General features: G+C 36.6%; 1 protein-coding gene and 1 non-coding gene across 2 annotated transcripts; both read left to right on the forward strand.

Annotated features, from left to right (window-relative positions):
- Nucleotides 1-30: 30 nt before the first annotated feature.
- On the forward strand, nt 31-612 carry LOC127135728 (lisH domain-containing protein C1711.05-like). The gene is made up of 2 exons (XM_051062370.1): nt 31-391; nt 491-612. The coding sequence occupies exons 1-2, from the start codon at nt 31-33 to the stop codon at nt 610-612; spliced, it is 483 nt and encodes a 160-aa protein (XP_050918327.1).
- An 18410-nt stretch (nt 613-19022) lies between these two features.
- Nucleotides 19023-19129, forward strand: LOC127077745 (small nucleolar RNA R71). Its single transcript, XR_007787521.1, has one exon. It is a non-coding gene; the product is annotated as a small nucleolar RNA R71 (small nucleolar RNA).
- The last annotated feature ends 1458 nt before the right edge of the window (nt 19130-20587 follow it).

A 20587-nucleotide genomic window follows, 5' to 3' on the forward strand; every position in this document is an offset into this window, starting at 1 on the left:
AGCCACTTTGCTAAGGACTGTTGGTCAAACATGGAAAGAAAGTCAGAAGAAGAAAACATAGTCAGAAGGGATTCTGATGATGAACCTATGCTATTGATGGCTTACGAATATGATGATGATGAACCTGTGCGATTGGTAATTTCTGATTCTGAAGGAGACTTTGAATATGAGTCAGAGTCAGAAGATGACTCTGAATTTGAAGTCGAGTCTGATTCTCAATACGAGTCTGAATCTGAAGATGAGTCGGAATATGAAGGTTCTGAAGATGAGTCAGAATCTAAAGGTTCTAAAGAAAAGTCAGAATTTGAGGGTTTTGGAGCTGAAGTTGAGTTAGAAGATGACTCTGAAGCTGAAGGAGAAGTTGTCTCTAAAGAGGATTTTGCCTCGGAAGGTGAGTCAAAATCAGAAAATAAGTATGAAGGTGACTCTGAAGATGAATAAGACTCTAAAGGTGAGTCTGACTCTGAAGGTGAATCTAATTCTGATCTAGATTATGATGATGATCTAGAATCTGGAGGTAATCCAATATCTAGAAATGGAGCTTCTGGAGGTGGAGCTTTTGAAGGAAGAACTTCTGAAGATATTGATTCTGATTTTGAAGATGAGTCATAGCCTGGAAATGATTCTGAGAGTTAGTCAGAATCAGAAGGCAAGATTGATTCGGAGGAAGAATATGATTCTGATCCAGATTCTGATAGTGATTCAAACATTGGTGGTAGTCTAAATTATGGGAATATTCCAGATTCTGAAGGTGGTCATGCTTCTGAAGTCGGTATTTCTGAAGTTTCAGAATCTGATACTGTTCTAGAATCATGAGGTTCTGAACAAGTTCAGAGGCCATAAAGAATCAGAAACACTCCGAGAAGGTTTGTAGAGTTTGACATGTTGCAAGACACTGAAACAGATTCTGAAGAGGGAGTTATTCAGTGTTCCATGTTAGTATACTCTGAACCCGTAAGTACACAAGAAGCTCTCAAGCAGAATGTCTGGTTGAAGGCCATGAAAGAATAACTTGAGCTTCTAAGAGATTTGAGTTGTTGAATTGTAAATTTGTTGTCACACCTGCTGATATAAATCAGAAATTGGATTCTGATTCTGATGGTGATGGTGTAGATGCAACAATGTTCAAGTGATTGGTAGAGTCTCTGATGTATTTGTGTAATATCATGCCTGATATTTGCTATATAGTTGGAATTGTGAGTAGGTTTATGAGTAAATCGAAGTGATCTCATTACCAAGTTGCTGTCAGAGTTCTGAGGTATATAAAGGGAAATCTGAAGTATGAAGTTTTGTTCCTTTCTGGTGCTGAAAATGACTCAAAACTTCTGAGTTACTCAGATTCTAATTGGTGTGGAGACAAAGTTGATAGAAGAAGTATTTTTGGATGTTTTTTTAAGGTTCTGGGAAGTCCTATTTGTTGGTGTTCTAAGAAGTAACCAGTTCTTGCTTTGTCAACCTATGAAGCAAAATATATTGCAAGTATTGTGACTGCATGTCAAGCTGTGTGACTTCTGAATTTACTGCAGGATCTGAAGATCAAAGTAAACAAGCCTCTGAAGTTGATCATTGATAACAAGTTTGCAATCAATCTTGCTAATAACCCAGTGCTGCTTGGGAGAAACAATCATATTGAGACTAAGTATCACTTTCTAAAAAATTAGGTTCAAATGGGGTGCTATAAGTTGTGCACTGTAGCACCCAAAAGCAGTTGGTAGATGTACTAACGAAGGCGGTCAAAACTGATCAATTTCTCCGCTTGAGGGATGTAGTTGGTGTTTTTAGTTTTGGTTAAGCTGAATATGAATTAAGGGATGGTGTTAGAATTAATTCATTTTCAATAACTTGTAGACAAAGTTTGTTAGAGGATATTTTAGTATTTCTCCTAAGTCCCACTTGTATTTAAGCGAGTGGTGTGAACAAACTACACCTTTATTCTTTTTGCAGTGTGTGTGTGTGCATTTTCTGTGTAACCAATTTTTTTAGTAGTGAAAATTTGTTATTATTTTCTCTTCTCTCTCTTGTTTCCATTATTCATCTTTATCACCTTGTGCACCAACATAAATCATACATATTTTAGCCCTAGAGTGAGTATTTATATGATAGTTTGAATTAGACTTTTGGAGTTTTTTTTCTTTTCGACCTTGGTTGATCCTGAACAACTGCAGTTACAAGTTGGTTTACAATGATCAATCTCTTCTTCGAGTGTAATCGTGATATATATATATATATATATATATATATATATATATATATATATATATATATATATATATATATATATTATGAAAGAAAAATTATAACTAATATAAAAAATAGCCATACGTTTTCATTCATAAAAATACTATATCTTAAATAATAATTATAGAAATTATTTTGTATTAATAATAAAAAAATATAAACTGAAAGAATTAAAAAGTTGATAATAAATATTTAGAGGTATGCTATAATGATATAACAAACAGCAATACAATTTCATTTATATTATAAAATGATTTATAATTTAAAATATTTTTTTAATGTATTTAAACTGATTTATAATTTTCAATTTTTAAAAATTTACTAACGCATTGAATACACTAATTATTTTAAAATTTTACTCTATTTATAAAAATTTATACTTTATTTAAAAAATATTATTTTTCAATATGAATTTAATTTATATATAAAGTAAACATTTTTTATTTTGCATTTTTAATCAATTATAACTATTAAATGATAAATTTTTGTTGACTTTAATCATAATTAGATTTTTTGGAGCAATACATATTTTATTAAAATCCAAAAAATAATTTACAGTGCAAGTAAGGCGATCAAAGATCTAGCCAAAACCAACAAAACAACAACAATCAAACTTAAGGAAACATAAATCGACTAATGTGGTGTCTTAGGTTGGGCTAGTCCAACATCTATAAATTAAAGCATCAATGATTGTAGGACCAATATTGTTTGCACCAATTTTGTTGCCAAAACAATGTTGATTTATGAATTTCAAGTCTCATAAACCATCTCCGCGAACGCACATTTGAGGACCTTGGATCTCCAAGTTTTACCCTTACAATGGGTCATCAACCAATTCAATTCCTCATTCCATTCTAAAGGGTTATGCCAAACTTGAATCCAATTCAACACATAGACCCTAGATATTCTTCATGATAGGGCAAGAAAATAACAGATGTTGGAGTGTGTTAGGTATGATATGTAGTGATTGGCTGCATTTTAGAAAAAACAAGTATTATTGTCAGATGTTGAATTAGATGTCCTGCCATGTTGGTTCAATAGTGGAGTGTGACCTATTTTAGTATCGTGTGAGATTTGTTTCCTTTTATGGTTTATCTGAAGATACTCTGAAGATTTAGTTCACGAATTATGTATAACGTTTTCTAAAAAACAAAAGACTATTTTGCCTTGACTTGTTTACGAAGTAAAGATCTCAAAACATTTTAGGAAATATCTGATCTGATTGAAACCAAATCTGCAGAAGATTGTGCAGAGTCCTTGGATTTGCTATGAATCAAGCCCGAAGCCCATGTCTTTCCACTACTATTTATAGATCGTTTCTAAACCTAATAAGGTATCAAAGCAGTGCAGGATATTGTCTAAATTAGGGTTTTGTGTCTTTGTATTGCGTGAGCCATTCGAGTATCTCCTCGATACTTGAATTGGACCTGAGTTATTAAGTTGTAACTGTCAATCCCTCATAAGCTTTTAAGCAAGAGTGGATTGTATTTTTGTGTTATAAGTTGTTGTATGGTTGAAGGGAAATGAGAGGGGTCTCATATCTAGGAGAGTCTTAGATAGAAACATCCACGGGTAGAGATTAGGTGAGAAGTTTGTAAAATCTGAGGTTGTTCATAACTTCAAACTAATTTTGTGATAGTGGATTTCCTTCCTGGCTTGGTAGCCCCCAGATGTAGGTGATGTTGCACCGAAATGGGTTAACAACTACTTGTGTTATTTCCTATTGTACTGTTTTTTAAATCCTAACATTGTTTGTGGTGTGATAATGTGCTGACCCTGGTGTCTTGACATCATGTACGACATCCAGGATCTACATACTAGAATTTCAATTGGTATCAGAGCAGGCACCCTGCTCTATTTCTGGGTGAGATCCGGGGAATATACTTTCTAGTACCATGGACAAGGAACGAGGATTTATTAACAGATACCCCCCCTAATCTTTGATGGCTCCAACTATGACTATTGGAAATCAAGGATGATGGCATTCCTAAAATCTATGGATAGCAAGACATGTAAAGTTGTCATCAAGGGATGGGAATATCCTGTCGTGAATGACAAAGATGGTATCTGCTTTCTTTTTCTTATGGTATCTACCAATTTTGGTTTTTTCGGCTTTCAAGCATTCGATCTGTCAAACCCTATCAACTAATTGTGCCATATCCCTAACATATTGTGTGTCTAATTTCTTCCTGATAGAATAGTATATATCACATGCGGCTATTTCGACTAATTTGTGCTCAGGGACTTGAGTAAAGCATTTATCCTTTAAAAGTTTAAACCTGTTGAGATATTAACTGGCTGACTCAGCAGTCTTTTATTTGACGCTGGCCAATTTTTTCAAGATTATTTTTTACTGTCCCATGTAGAACTACTCATGGAACAACCTCTCTAACTGCGTCCACACATGGACGGATTGTGGAGGTAGCATTGTAAACCAAGTGAACGCATTCTTTCTAAGAGAACTTGGGAAGTATTTCAAATTTAAATCCTCATTGTTTGCTATATCGCCAGCTTCATATTGATATCTGGAAACATGTTCGACGGTATACTCTTCAGTGTCTTCGGCGAATTTGGTGAATTTAGGAACCTTCCATCCCTTAGGTAATTCTGTTTGTAAAACAAAATCTGATAAGGGAAAAGAATACGTTGGCCTTTGTAGGCCTGAGTTTATCCCGTTTCGAACTATGATCCGTTCGACAATAGCCTCTAAATTTTGCTCCTTAGCCCTTGCCTCTTGTCGAACCTGTCTGACCACATGGTTAGGATCTTGATTTCTATTTACTAACATAACGGGAGGCCTTTGGGCCACCCTAGGTATTGGTTCGACCACCTGGTATTCTTGATCAATCATTTTGTTGACCATATCCTCATGTCGGATTGGGGTTTCTGGTCGAGGTGGAGGTGGGGGAGTCTGTCGAACTTACGCTCTAAGAGCCCCTAGGAAATCCCCTATTCGGTTCATTTGAGTTGCTAGTTGTTGGTAACTCTGAGTCGAATTTAGAATCAATGGTCTCAGTATGGTACCCATTTGCTGAGTCAGTATATGAACCATTTCGTAATTGCTTTCATCCATCTGCTGTCTCATGATTGCAACAGAACTTGATGTGAAAGTTGGGATCGACTGAGATGAAAAACCTAAACCTGGGAGTCGACCGAATTGGTTTACCAAAGGTCCTAACCCCTTGTAGGGTGGGAATGGCGACGATGTATTTTTGCCAAATGTCGAACTACTATTATGCATACTTGCCATAAATTTAGTTGGCATTCCTAAGATTCGATACACGAGCACTGTGAAAACTGGGAATATGTTACCCTGAAGTCCCCATCGTCGTCGGTCTTGGAGTCTCAAGCTGAAGCGGTGTTAATATTGGTCCACTATATGTAGTCGAAACTACAGATATAGTTCCAAAACCAACATCAGTTGCTTGTGACACAACTGTATCTCCTCCCGAAGATGGTTCTTCATTTGGATTTGGACATGCTGATACCATTTTAGCACTACGTAGTTGCATATACTGAACACAACGGGTCCCATCGGGTGTGCCAATTTGTTCGCACGTGGTTTTCGCACGAACAATCTCTAGCTTTTCTATCGAGGTTTACTTGCAGGACCGACTACAAAGTCTTAGACTAATATGTTGAGTATATGGTGTGTTTTTTGTGAAGTGTTTGGATTATGAAAAATGATATGTAAAAATGATTGTAAGAAAAGGTGCAATGAAAATAATCGGACAAAAACAAGATAAGGACGCAAATAAACAAAGCAAATGAAATGATTTGATAAGTTAACTTGTTGAAAAATAAATGTGGAAGCAAGTGTATATTTTTGCAGGAAGTTAACTCTTTTTTCTTAGACACTTGATACTTCGAGTGTTTTCCTTTTGCAATGTTACAAATGCCACCCCTAAAATTGGAAACCAAATCTACTTAAATAGTAATAAAAAAATAATTGTTATACGGTTGTTGTCCATTCACGATGTGCCACGCGTCTGAGCCTGTAAATCAACGTCCTTTGCAATTTTCCTCACGTTCTACTTAACTGATTTGTATCAATCCTTGCATGTTTCGCTTCAACTTCAACAAGATCACCCTCATCGACCTTCTTTTGACCTGGCTTAGGTCCCTCTTGACTGTCGAACTGCTTCAACTGCATTCCTTCTGCTTCAATTTTTCTTCTTCGACATAGTTGAAATTTATTGGCTAACTCTGATAATTAAATATTCTTTCTCATAAAAAATTGGACATATTTCTCTCCATTACTTAATAATAATTATAATATTAAATATTATTTTTTATGCAAATTCAAAAATACTTGTTCTTAATAGTTAACTGATCTTTTCCAGATTATTATAATTAACTATTCATTCTAATTGTCAAAATAAAATAAAAATTTGAGTAAATAATTTTTTTTGCAAAAAAGAATCTTTCCTAATTCAATAATAAAATAATAAAAACATTTCAAACTTCACTACTAACTATCCATTCTAATAAAATAAAATAAAACTTGACTAAAAAAAAAGTTTAAAAAAAAATCTTTCCTAAATTTAATGATAAAATAATCATGTTTTTCTTTTCAAATCCACTAACAATTATAACAATACGGGAACATTCTAATCCTCAAAATAGGAAAAGGACATTAGGGATATAACATGGAAATATAATGAACCCTAATTTAGTGAACCACAAATCTAGGTTAAAAAATTGATTGGTCAAATTGTAGGCGAGTTTAGAATCCCAATTTTGGAAAAACAAAAGGACAAATCATTTTAATAATATATTCTTTCTCAATTTGATAAGCTTTTTGTCTTCTCAGGCTTAGACTTTAAAGCAACAAATTTACCTCGCTTCTGAGGTTCATCTTCCTCGAGCTCAATCTCGTGGCCTCTTAAAGAACTAATAAGTTATTCAAGACTGATAATGTTTAAATACTTTGCCAACTTCAAAGCAGTTATCATAGGTCTCTGTTTTTTAGGAAGACTTCTGATAGTCTTCTTGATATGGTCAGTTGTAAAGTATCCTTTGTCTAGAACTTTAAGTCCTGCAACAAGCATCTGAAACCTTGAGAACATAGTCTCAATTGTTTCATCATCTTCCATTTTAAATGTCTCGTACTTATAGATTAAGATCAAGTCCTTTGTCTCCTTTACTTAAGCATTCCCCTCAGAGAGTCAAATATGGATTTTGCAGAATCTTTATTTGTTATCTTCTCATACTCAGTATCAAAGATAATAGTTAGCAATATAGTTATGGCCTTATGATGATTTTTAAAATCTTTATTCTATTGAGCAGTCATAACCCTTCTTTCTATATTATTTCCTTTAGAATTAACTGGGTGAACGTAGCCATCGACTACAAGATCCCAGAGATTAACATCGTAACCAAGAAAGAAACTTTTGATTCTATCTTTCCAATAATCAAATTTATCACCATCAAAGATTGGTGGTTTTTCATTGTAGTGATCTCTTTCATTATTATGAACAACGTTAGCAGCATTAGCAGCAACCATTATTTCTCACACAAAATTGGATTGTTACTGAATACGATGAAGTGTTGATAAAACAATTATTACAATCAAAACCAGAGCTCTGATGCCGATTGAAGGTGTGAAAACACAATAAATGAGGGGTTTGAATTGGGTTTTACGAAACAAAAGTTTTTTACCAACTCAAGAACATCACTTAAAAGTTAATAACAAAGAGATAAAAACACAAGTATTTTTGTCCTGGTTCACTTGAAACTCAAAGCTACTTCAGTCCACCCGCCAATGTGATTTTGCCTTATACACAAGGAATTAATCCACTATAATCAACTGTCGCTACCGGGATTTCACGATAACGAAACGAGAAATGTCGTCATGTTTAAAGAGAAAACAGGAGAGTCACCACCGAATGTTATTGTATTTCGTCTATGGGAGAGGAAATGGAAAATAGTCGATAAAACCCTCGAAAAGAGATGCGCCCGGGAAGCGTAAAAAAAAGGAGATAAGGATTCGATCTCGCAACCAAGATTTTGGTTTGGAAGTCGAATATGCAAGGGGAATGTATTATCACCTCTTACGTCCATGGTACTCCATGGGAACCATTTGGGTTGTTTACGTATGCGGGTATTTATCACGTTTATTTCTGTTTATTTTCTAAAGAGTGTAAAAGAATTGGATTTTGAGTTTTTATTATTGTGCTCTCCAAAGATTGTGGCCCTTGTGCTTACGTATCACTCATCGAGGATGAGGAATCAGAGCTCCATAGTTCAAAGTAGAAAATGTTTATGGGTTGGTTGATTTTACATTGAAAAATGGTTTTTGAAGTGGTGCCATATAGCCCAAAAATGAGTTTGATGGGTTGTATTGTTTTTACTGATCGCGACTTTATGAGTCGAATTTGGGGTACAAACTGCAAGTGCACAGTTCTATTGCGTAGTTTTAAAAGATATCGATCCCACAGGGACTTATGAATCGATATACCGTTATCTAAGGTTACTTCGTAAAGCTAAGGCGGGTAATACTTTGATTGTTTAAGGAAAAGTTAAACTAATAATAGGATTTAAATTAAATATCAACTAAACGGATATCGGTATGTAGTTCGTCGTAATTAGGGAATCAATTCTTCGTTGGTTTCTTGGTTTTAAAATAAATCTTTTCAGTTGACACTATTGATTAAAAGTCTTATCTCAAACTCTCGCTCTGTTGAATAAACTATGATTTTATATTAACGTAGCTGTCACTTATTAGTTAAGTCAAAAACCACTTTTTGAAAACAATAGAATCCGTAGAAACTCTTTTTAAGAAAATACTAATCGTTTAAACACCCTTATCTCAAACTCTCGCTCTGTTGACTTAGGTTATATAATCAAATTCAAATGCTTAACTCTCGTCCTCACATTCAATCTTTAAAAATACTTTTTGAAAAAGATTAGAATTTAATTAACTCTAAAAATTGCTCTCGCCCTGATCTAGAATTAATGTCCAATTTACACTGTCCAGTCAAAAACTCAAACTCTCGTTCTATTGCTTTTAACTTCTTTATGTCTTTTACTTTCGTACAAAAACCTTGTTATTAAACCTGTAAATTGAGACCGTGAAAAGAGTGATTTTAATTTTAAACTTAATTAAACCAACTTGGTTTTGATTCCTTCATTCCGCTTACTCTACATACCGATACCTAAATAAATTAGCCAGACATGCTAAACAAACTTAAATAATTATCATGCATAAACAAATTCATCTCAGACAAATAATATAAATAAACAGTAAGGCAAGGCATATATAAAGTCAAACAATAATTAAAGAACATGAGTAATTAACAGCAGTTTTGAACACTCCACCACAGACCGGTTGGATTTGTTCTTGAATTCTTCAATCAAACAGAAAAATAAAAGCGAAGGAATAAAAAAACTAGATTCTAACGTAAGGTTAGATCCGGTGAAAGGTACACAATAGTTTCCGGTGTAGAAACTATTGTGCGAAAAAGAATTAATTAAGTGCTGAAAAAGAAAATAGAAATTGCAAAGGAAACAATATAAAAGTTGTAAAAATAATGCTGTAAAATATGCTTATGCTGCTGGAAGAGAAAAAGTGCAAAAAGAGAAAACGGCGAAGAAGCCAAACGTGGAACCTCTAGGGTTTTCCGTAAGGTTACTATTTATATTGGTCACTTGTTGTAACTGTTTCCAAAGGTATTCCGCGTCAAAGGTCTTCACGTGGCAAATGGTCAGGCGTGCAAATAGGCCTCAACGTTTCTGAAGCCAAAAATATAGGAGAATGGTGAGACGTCCGTCACACCATGTGTTACGCTCGTAACACAAGTGGGCAAAGCGTGACGCTCGTCACAGCCTTTGTGACGCTCGTCACAGGTGCAGCGCCTGTGCTTTTTGGGCTGGGCTTTGGCTTTTGATATTTGCTTCTTTTCATTCCTTTTTTCACCTCTTTTTCTTCCTTTTTCACTTGTGCTTCAAATAAACTACTTGGGATAAATAGAAAGAAAATACCGAGTAATATCGAATAAAATGAAATGAATTAAAGTAAATAATAATATAATTTAATTAAATTGAGTCCTAGAATGTTATATCATTTCATGTTATCAAACTCCCCCATACTTAGATTTTTGCTTGTCCTCAAGCAAAATACAGTATAGAACTTGTTTTTAAAAATTTAGCCAGATGAAATTTCAAAACACACATCAATTCGTACTAGGTTGCATGTAAACCTTGTTTAGAAGTAACTTGAGTTTAATCTTGACATCAACAACCACCGTTACAACCTCAGATAACCCCACCTTATGCAAACCAGTTCGAGTAATGCTATTATAGCTATCCTAGTTCCTTTACTCTTATTTCACCCGTTTTCATTCTAGCGAAATCACATTAAGCCCTTTATCTTTTCGCGCACATAGTAGAGTAACCGGTTAGTGATTCTGATCCCCTTTTAGCTAGAAGTTCTGGTACATAAGTCGGATAACTTCGTTATTCAGTCCATTGCAGATTGCGGGGGATCGGACCGTAGTCCGCCCTACCAAGTTCAGCACCAGATACCTGCTGAACCAACTCATAATGGATCTTTCATATTATGCTTTTGTATGATCTGCAACCTTTAGATTAAATGATCTGGTAAGGATCACCTAACTTAATTAGTGCATTTCCTGATATATATATATTTTATGTTACTTTGGGAATCATTCACTTATATTCATCGGCTCTCCACGTAGTTTGCTATTAAGATGGTGTTGACTTCTCGTATAAACTACTCGGGGTTACTATAAAACTAAAAGTTCAAGGGATTGGTATAATAGGTACTTATCCTGATCTAACATGTTGAGGTTCTTAGAGCGTTGTTATGGTAATAATTTTTGTTTTGATTTCACTCAAGTTTTATAAAATAAGCGACCTTTATACTTATTGGGTGTGTTAAATTTTTGTTCTGGCTCATGAAAATTTTGAGGGAATAGATAATAGAAAGTTTTCACACTTGGGACTTAACTTAAAATAAATCTATATTATAAGAAATATTTTTTTATAAGGGAAATAACAATGAAAAGAAAGGTACATACTTGAAGAAGGGAAGATAGAAAGAACACGGTTTTCCCCCCCATACTTGAATGAAACATTGTCCCCAATGTTTTAAGGAAAAGAAATGAATTACAAAAAGAAAGGAAAAGGAAACTAAAGTTAATGCTGCCTGCCGCCTCTTGTTCTTGCACCTGGTGATCGTTGATGTACTTCTAAGTTATCAAACCTGCTAAGCAAATCAGTGAACCGCTGGTCGGTTATTGCATTCCTCGCTTCCTGTTGTTGTTGCATTTGGCGCATCATTTGCATCATTTCGAGATTCTGTGCTTGCATACCATCAATAGCATCCATGATGTCATCATTGGTTGCAGGCCTTCTTCATCGACGACGTCGTGAGGATGGGCCAGCTGCACTATCGGAAGGGTTGAGCGGGACTGATTGTTGTGCAGGAGCATGATCACCTTGCTCCATTTCTTCGAACTCGTCTGTAGACGGGTTTGCATGTGAAGGCTCGGTAGCTTCGGGAGCATTAAGATCATAGATATGGCGGTTGGGATTGGTGACATCGGTTAAGGCAATGTTGGGTAGAACAACGCTTGGGACCTCTTGGTTGTTCACCATAAGATAATACCCTCCACCTATCTTGTTCTTGATTAGGCGGCTGGACCGACAGTAGCCTATGTCCATAAATAGGGGAGGTAAAGATTCTAAAGTTTGGAGTCGGTCCCCTAGGTTTAAGCCAAGTGATATGGTGGTGATTAATCCACCAATTACAAAAGGTTGACGGCCTCTAGCACATAAGGTGCGGATATGATGAAATAGGAAGGAGGCGGCGTTTACCTTAGCATTCGGTTCGAAGACGCATTCGAGGAAGAATAGTTCCTTTGCGTTGACCTTGCTGTTGTTCGGTCTTCCAAAAACTGTGTTTTGTAGGATGCGGATAAAGTACCGGATAGTTGGGTTATGTATATGGGAAACAAGGAGCTCTTCCCAATTGTTGGCATCTACACCTGATATTTTCCTAAAGAGGTCGAAAGCGGCAACTGTGTTCCAGTTTAAGGGTGTTACGCTCGTAACAGGGGCATGACGGGCGTCACAAGCACTTGGCGTGACGTCCGTGATAGATTGTGTGACGCCCGTCACACAGTCATATTGGCATGGTTTCTGCTTGCGTTCTTCATAATGATTTTGGTAATTTATTTTTATTATTTATTTTGTTTTGCTTCAGATTATTTTATTCTGCTATTTAAATTTCTCTGCATGCTATTCTACTTTGTATAATAGTGCATAATTATATTTTTTCTTTAATAAGTTACGTAGGCAGCAACAGTAGAGAGCATTATTGATAGATATCACATAATTCATAATAAAATAGGATAAATCAATAGCTTCATAAAATAATCATAATGTAACATTGAAAAAAAAAACAAAAATGCGAAAGAGAAACAAATACGAACATAATTTGAAATAACATTTAATAATAATCTAACTAAAACTAGATAACTAAGGAAAACGACTTCTATCTATCTGCATGATCTCTGGCCGGAGGAACAAAGGAGTTAACACGGTATAGCAACTCGTGAAACTGATTTGTCATACTGTTCATGTATCCCAGAAATTCGTGTCTCATGTTAGCGAACTCTTCTCTGAGGGTGTCTTGTTCTGACATCAAAGCTTCAATGGCGGTGTTATAATCAGTTCCGGGCATATGATGTCTAAGGTCGGGTATTGCCGATTCTTCGGTCTGAACAGGTTGAGGAGGAGGATCAATATCATAATAACCAGATGGTGTGTGAGGGTCTGATTCAGCATAAGGAATCTGGTCATCACAAATTTCATAGTCCTGGATGGATTCAGTGGATCTAGCAGGAGAGGGGGTTTCGTTCAGATTGTAGAGCCAGTTATTACGGTTATGAACACTAGTCCTAGGATCGGGCATGGTGAATAGGCAAAGAACTTGGTTATTAATTATAAGCTCAAACTCGTCAGACCCTAGGTTTGCTATAAACATAGTGTTGAAGAGGAAGGGTATACTCATAATAGTAATGCCACAAAAAGGGCTTAAGTCAAGCATAGGCTGGCGTAATCCGATAACATTACCAATCATGGTTATCAAACCGCCTATTCGAATTGGTGCTCGTTCATCTTGGATAAGGTGGTCTAAATTTGCTAGCATAAAAGTTGCACCATTTACTGGACGGTTCTGGGAGGCACAAAATATGATGAAGAGTTCATCACGTGAAACTGTGGTACTGTTTTGCTTCTTCCCAAATAAGGTGTGGGTCAGGATCTTATGGAAATAACGAAAGGTCGGGTTATGTATGTTTCCGGAGAGAAACTCATGTTCCTCGGGATCGTCATTTCCAGTCAAGCTTCCCCAAAAGTGTTCAAGTTCTCTATATTCAAAAAGTTCTTCTTGGCTCACTGTGAATGTGTCAAAGGAGGTAGGGAAACCTAAAAGGTTGGTAAAGTCTTGAATATTAAATTGGTACTCCATGTTAAACATTCTGAACTGGATGAAACCTCTGCTTATTCCTTTTCCATGGTTGGGTAGGTAGATCAGGGAGCTAAGGAATTCTAGTGTTAGTCTCCGGTAAGTGACGAAATGTCTACGGATAGGAGAGGTTTCCCACCCAATCTGATTCAACAAATACAGGACACTTTGTCTTAGTCCAAGGGCAGTCATTGCCCAGTCATCAGCATACAAACTAGGTAGCATCTCTCTCGTGGCTAGTTCCTCAAACTTTTGTTTCTGAGCTGTTCCTCTGAATTTGATACCCATACGATCAATTTGTCCCATCAGGTTAGTGTTAGCTAGAGAAAAGAAAAACAAGAGTTTTAGTCAGGATTTGGCCAAATGCCGAAAGAAGAAGAGAAAAGTTTTTAATAAATTAAAATAAATTAAGAATGAATACTAAATAAAAATTAAAAGAATAATTAAGGAAGAAATAAAAAATAAATAAATATTTGTGGGTTGTCTCCCACTAAGCGCTTTGTTTAATGTCGCAAGCTCGACATAAAAACTATCAATTATAATCTATAAGTTCTGGAGGCATTTCATCTAAGTGCAAGACTTGCGAATCTTCATTGTTTTCTGCATAGTGATAATGTTTTAGACGTTGCCCGTTTACGGTAAATGGTTCCATAGATTTGCCTTTAATTTCTACTGCTCCACTGGGAAAGACATTGGTGATTTGAAAAGGACCTGACCATCTAGATCGTAGTTTTCCCGGGAATAACTTTAGCCTAGAGTTAAATAAAAGGACTGTATCGCCTTGTTTGAAGATTTTCCTTGATATGCGCTTGTCATGCCATTGTTTTGTTCTTTCTTTGTAGATTCTGGCATTTTCGTAAGCGTCTCTTCTGAGTTCCTCTAATTCGCTTATATCAAGGATTCTCTTTTCGCCGGCGGCTTTATAGTTTAAATTTAGATTTTTAATAGCCCAATAGGCTTTATGTTCTAATTCTACCGGGAGGTGACAGGATTTTCCATAAATGAGCTTAAATGGGGTTGTCCCTATGGGAGTTTTGTAAGCAGTTCGGTAAGCCCACAAAGCTTCTGGTAATTTCAATGACCAATCTTTCCTTGAAGTGGCGACTGTTTTCTCTAGTATCTGTTTGATTTCTCTGTTAGACACTTCCACTTGCCCACTGGTTTGAGGGTGGTAAGGTGTCGCTACTCTATGTCTTACGCCATACTTAAGTAGTAGTTTTTCGAGTACCTTGGATATGAAATGCGATCCACCATCACTGACTACTATTCTTGGGACACCAAACCTTGGAAATATTATATTCTTAAAGAGTCTAGTTACTACTCATGTGTCGTTTGTTGGAGAAGCTATAGCTTCAATCCATTTTGATACGTAGTCAACTGCCACGAGTATGTATTTGTTACCGAAAGAGGATGGAAAAGGTCCCATGAAGTCTATTCCCCACACGTCGAAAATCTCTACTTCCAAAACGCCCTTTTGTGGCATCTCGTCACGTCTAGATATGTTTCCTGTGCGTTAACATCTGTCACATTTCTTAATAGCTGCATGTACATCCTTCCATATATTTGGCCAATAAAAACCGGCTTGTAGGATTTTAGAGCAGGTCTTGGATGTACTTGCATGTTCACCATAAGGAGCGGAGTGACAGTGTTGGATTATATTTTCTACCTCTTCCTCGGGTATACACCGACGGAAAATACCGTCGGGGCCTCTTTTGAAAAGTAAGGGATCATCCCAGTAATAGTGTTTTATGTCATAGAAGAATCGTTTCTTCTGCTGGTAGGATAAAGTAGGTGGAACTATTCCGGCAGCTAAATAATTGACGAGGTCAGCGTACCACGATGTAACAGATATAGCTAAGGTGGTTTCTACTTGTTTATCAGCGTTATTTTCTTCCAAAGTAGCTATAAGCTTATCGTACGAGAAATCATCGTTAATTGATGTTCTTTCCGGTTCAAGGTTCTCAAGTCTAGAGAGGTGATCTGCTACTACGTTTTCAGTTCCTTTCTTGTCTTTGATTTCCAAATCGAACTCTTGTAGCAACAGGATCCACCTTAGGAGTCTAGGTTAGCATCCTTTTTTGTTAAGAGGTATTTGATAGCAGCGTGGTCAGTGTAGATGATTATTTTGGCTCCGACCAAGTAAGAACGAAATTTATCTAGCGCAAACACTACTGTTAGAAGTTCTTTCTCGGTTGTGGCGTAATTCATTTGTGCTTCATCCAGAGTTCTACTTGCGTAATATATAACGTGAAGCTTTTTATCCTTTCGTTGTCCTAAAACAGCACCTACAGCGTAATCACTGGCATCACACATTATTTCGAATGGTTCGTTCCAATCTGGTGTCTGCATTATGGGTGCGGAGATCAGTGCTTGTTTAAGCGTTTGAAATGCTTCTAAACATTTATTGTCGAATATGAATTCAGCATCCTTCATCAATAGCCCGGTTAAAGGTTTAGTTATTTTAGAGAAGTCTTTAATGAATCGTCGGTAAAAACCGGCATGTCCTAAGAAGCTTCGTACTTCTCTCACAGTTTTCGGAGGTTGAAGGTTTTCGATTACCTCTATTTTGGCTTTGTCTACTTCAATTCCTCTGTTCGAGATGATGTGTCCTAAAACAATTCCTTCTTGTACCATAAAGTGACATTTTTCCCAATTAAGTACTAGGTTTACTTTTACACATCGCTCTAGAACTCTTTCTAGGTTTTCTAGGCATTCTTCAAAGCTTTGTCCGCATACGGAAAAGTCATCCATAAATACTTCCATGATGTTTTCTAGAAAATCGACGAATATTGCCATCATGCACCTTTGGAAGGTTGCAGGAGCATTACACAAGCCAAACAGCATTCGTCTATAAGCGAAGGTACCAAAAGGACACGTGAACGTTGTCTTTTCTTGGTCATCAGGGTGAATCGGTATTTGAAAGAAATCTGAGTAACCGTCTAGATAGCAGAAATGAGAATGTTTTGCTAATCGTTCTAACATCTGGTCAATGAATGGTAAAGGGAAATGATCTTTTCGGGTTGCTTTGTTTAGTTTCCTATAGTCAATGCACATTCTCCATCCCGATTCGATTCGTTTGGTTATAGTTTCTCCTTTTTCATTTTCAATGACTGTTACACCTCCTTTCTTTGGTACTACGTGTACAGGACTAACCCATTTGCTATCAGATATAGGATATATGATACCTGCCTCTAATAACTTGGTTATTTCCTTCTTCACTACCTCACTCAGGATCGGGTTTAGTCTCCTCTGGTGTTCCCTAGAAGTTTTACAGTCTTCTTCTAGCATGATGCGGTGCATACAAATAGAAGGACTTATTCCTTTAAGATCGGTGATGTTGTAACCTAGTGCGGTTGGATATTTTCTTAAGATATGCAGGAGTTTTTCTATTTCGAGTCTTCCTAGGTCAGCATTAACTATCACTGGTCGTTCAAGTTCTAAGTCTAGGAATTCATATCTCAGATTTTTGGGAAGTGTTTTCAGGTCTAGGGTTGGTTTCTTAAGGCATTGCGTAGGATCCGGTGTTATTGCTAAACATTGGTTGAGTTTGTCTTCTACAAGATAGTCAGATGATTTTTCTTTTTCTAACTCCGTTTCTTTTATGCATTCATCGATGATATCCATGAAGTAACATGTATCTTCTATTGCAGGTGCTTTCAAAAATTGGGAAAGAATGAACTCAATTTTCTCTTCTCCTACTTCAAAAGTGAGTCGTCCTCGTTTTACGTCTATGATTGCACCGGCCGTTGCTAAGAACAGTCTTCCCAGTATAATGGGTGTAACTTCATCTTCTCTAATATCCATAATTATAAAATCAGTTGGAATGTAGAATTGACCTATGCGCACTGGAACGTTTTCAAGAATTCCTACAGGATATTTAACGGAACGATCTGCTAGTTGCACAGACATTTTAGTTGGTCTTAATTCTCCCATTTCAAGTCTCTTGCATATGGATAAAGGCATAACACTAATACCGGCTCCTAAATCGCATAAGGCTTTGTCAATGACAAACTTTCCTATGTGACAGGGTATAGAGAAACTACCTGGGTCTTTAAGTTTAGGAGGCATATTCTGGATTATAGCGCTACATTCAGCGGTGAGTGTAACGGTTTCGCTATCTTCAAGTTTCCTTTTATTAGAAAGAATTTATTTTAAGAACTTGGCATATGAGGGCATCTGCGTAATAGCTTCTGTAAACGGAATTGTGACGTTTAATTGTTTTAGTAGGTCAACAAATTTTTTAAATTGGCCCGCATCTTTGGTTTTAATAAGCCTTTGAGGGTAAGGGATAGGTGGTTTATAAGGTGGTGGAGGTACATAAGGTTCCTTCTTTTCTACGGTTTCCTTATTACTCTCTTCCTTTTCCTTAGGTTTATTTTCCTCCTCAGTTGACTTTTTAGAGTTTTGGTTTTCTATCCTTGGGTCAGACGGTCCTTCCACTTCCGTTCCACTTCTCAGTATAATTGCATGAGCGTGGCTTCTTGGGTTAGGTTGGGGTTGGCCAGGAAATGTACCAGTTGGGGCAGCAGTAGGCGCTTGTTGTTGAGCTACTTGTGATATTTGCGTTTCCAGCATTTTGTTATGGGTAGCCAGGGCATCTACTTTACTTGCTAGTTGTTTAATTTGTTCGCCAGTGTGTACATTCTGGTTTAGGAAATCTTTATTGGTTTGCTGTTGAGAAGCTATAAAGTTTTCCATCATGATTTCCAAGTTGGATTTCCTAGGGGCGTTATTGTTAGGTATAGATGGGATCGGCTTCTGATATCCCGGAGGTATAGCTGGGGCTTGATTCAGAGATTGTCCAGGTGCATATAAAGCATTATTACTCTTATATGAAAAATAGGGATGATTCTTCCAATTTGAGTTATAGGTATGCGAGTAGGGGCTTCCTTGAGCATAGTTTACTTGCTCCGCTTGGATTCTTGTTAGGAGTTGACAATCTGCAGGAGTGTGACCTTGGATTCCACAGACTTCGCAATTCTGAGTTATGGCTACCACGGTGGCTGGAGGTGATACATTTAAACTTTCAATTTTCTGGACCAGAGCATCCACTTTTGCATTAACATGATCAAGGTTACTTATCTCGTACATGCCAGTTTTCGTTTGAGGTTTTTCTACCATTGTTCGTTCGCTTCCCCACTGATAGTGGTTTTGAGCCATGCTTTCGATAAGTTGGTAAGCATCAGCATAAGGTTTGTTCATTAGTGCCCCACCTGCGGCGACGTCTATTGTTAACCTCGTGTTGTACAGGAGACCATTATAGAAGGTATAAATTACTAACCAGTCCTCTAAACCATGGTGTGGACAAAGTCTCATCATATCTTTGTATCTTTCCCATGCTTCGAAGAGAGACTCGTTATCTTTCTGTTTAAATCCATTTATCTGGGCTCTTAACATAGCTGTTTTGCTCGGCGGAAAATATCGGGCAAGAAAAACTTTCTTCAACTCGTTCCATGTGGTGACTGAGTTGGAAGGAAGAGATTGAAGCCATCTTCTAGCGCTATCTCTTAACGAGAAAGGAAAAAGACGAAGTCGAATAGCCTCTGAAGTGACACCATTAGCTTTAACAATATTAGCGTATTAGACAAATACGGATAAATAAAGGTTTGGATCCTCGGTAGGATTTCCAGAGAATTGGTTCTGTTGCACTGCCTGCAACAGTGAAGGTTTAAGTTCAAAGTTGTTTGCTTCGATTGCGGGTGGAGCAATACTCGAATACGGCTCATCTTGCGATGGAGCGGCATAATCTCGAAGAGCACAAGCTGGTTCTGCCATCTCGGGTATCGAAGGGAAAATATTTTTGAAATCAGGAAGTTCAACAGGAGGGAGATTGTTTGCAGCACGATATTCCCGAATTCGTCGTAAGACTCGGAGATATAGTTCGATATCGTTGATTCGTAAGTGGAACGACTCGCCTTGTGAGCGAGTGTGTGGCATACAAATCAACGAAAGAAAGAAAAGAAAGGGAAAAATAAGCCTTAGTCTCTACAGCATAACAGAAGAGTTACGATATCGACTAAATAAAAGTCCCCGGCAACGGTGCCAAAAACTTGATCGCGACTTTATGAGTCGAATTTGGGGTACAAACTGCAAGTGCACAGTTCTATCGCGTAGTTTTAAAAGATATCGATCCCACAGGGACTTATGAATCGATATACCGTTATCTAAGGTTACTTCGTAAAGCTAAGGCGGGTAATACTTTGATTGTTTGGGGAAAAGTTAAACTAATAATAGGATCTAAATTAAATATCAACTAAACGGATATCGGTATGTAGTTCGTCGTAATTAGGGAATCAATTCTTCGTTGGTTTCTTGGTTTTAAAATAAATCTTTTCAGTTGACACTATTGATTAAACGTCTTATCTCAAACTCTCGCTCTGTTGAATAAACTATGATTTTATATTAACGTAGCTGTCACTTATTAGTTAAGTCAAAAACCACTTTTTGAAAACAATAGAATCCGTAGAAACTCTTTTTAAGAAAACACTAATCGTTTAAACACCCTTATCTCAAACTCTCGCTCTGTTGACTTAGGTTATATAATCAAATTCAAATGCTTAACTCTCGTCCTCACATTCAATCTTTAAAAATACTTTTTGAAAAAGATTAGAATTTAATTAACTCTAAAAATTGCTCTCGCCCTGATCTAGAATTAATGTCCAATTTACACTGTCCAGTCAAAAACTCAAACTATCGTTCTATTGCTTTTAACTTCTTTATGTCTTTTACTTTCGTACAAAAACCTTGTTATTAAACCTGTAAATTGAGACCGTGAAAAGAGTGATTTTAATTTTAAACTTAATTAAACCAACTTGGTTTTGATTCCTTCATTCCGCTTACTCTACATACCGATAC

This window comes from Lathyrus oleraceus, chromosome 4 (assembly GCF_024323335.1).
Source record: "Lathyrus oleraceus cultivar Zhongwan6 chromosome 4, CAAS_Psat_ZW6_1.0, whole genome shotgun sequence".
NCBI classification, from domain to species: Eukaryota; Viridiplantae; Streptophyta; class Magnoliopsida; order Fabales; family Fabaceae; genus Lathyrus; species Lathyrus oleraceus.

Excerpts from the sequence above, each read along its gene's own strand:
- LOC127135728 (XM_051062370.1), top strand. The coding sequence starts at position 31 with ATGGAAAGAAAGTCAGAAGAAGAAAACATAGTCAGAAGGGATTCTGAT. Across the intron at positions 392-490 it reads AGAGGATTTTGCCTCGGAAG|ATTATGATGATGATCTAGAA; the intron begins GTGAGTCAAAAT and ends ATTCTGATCTAG.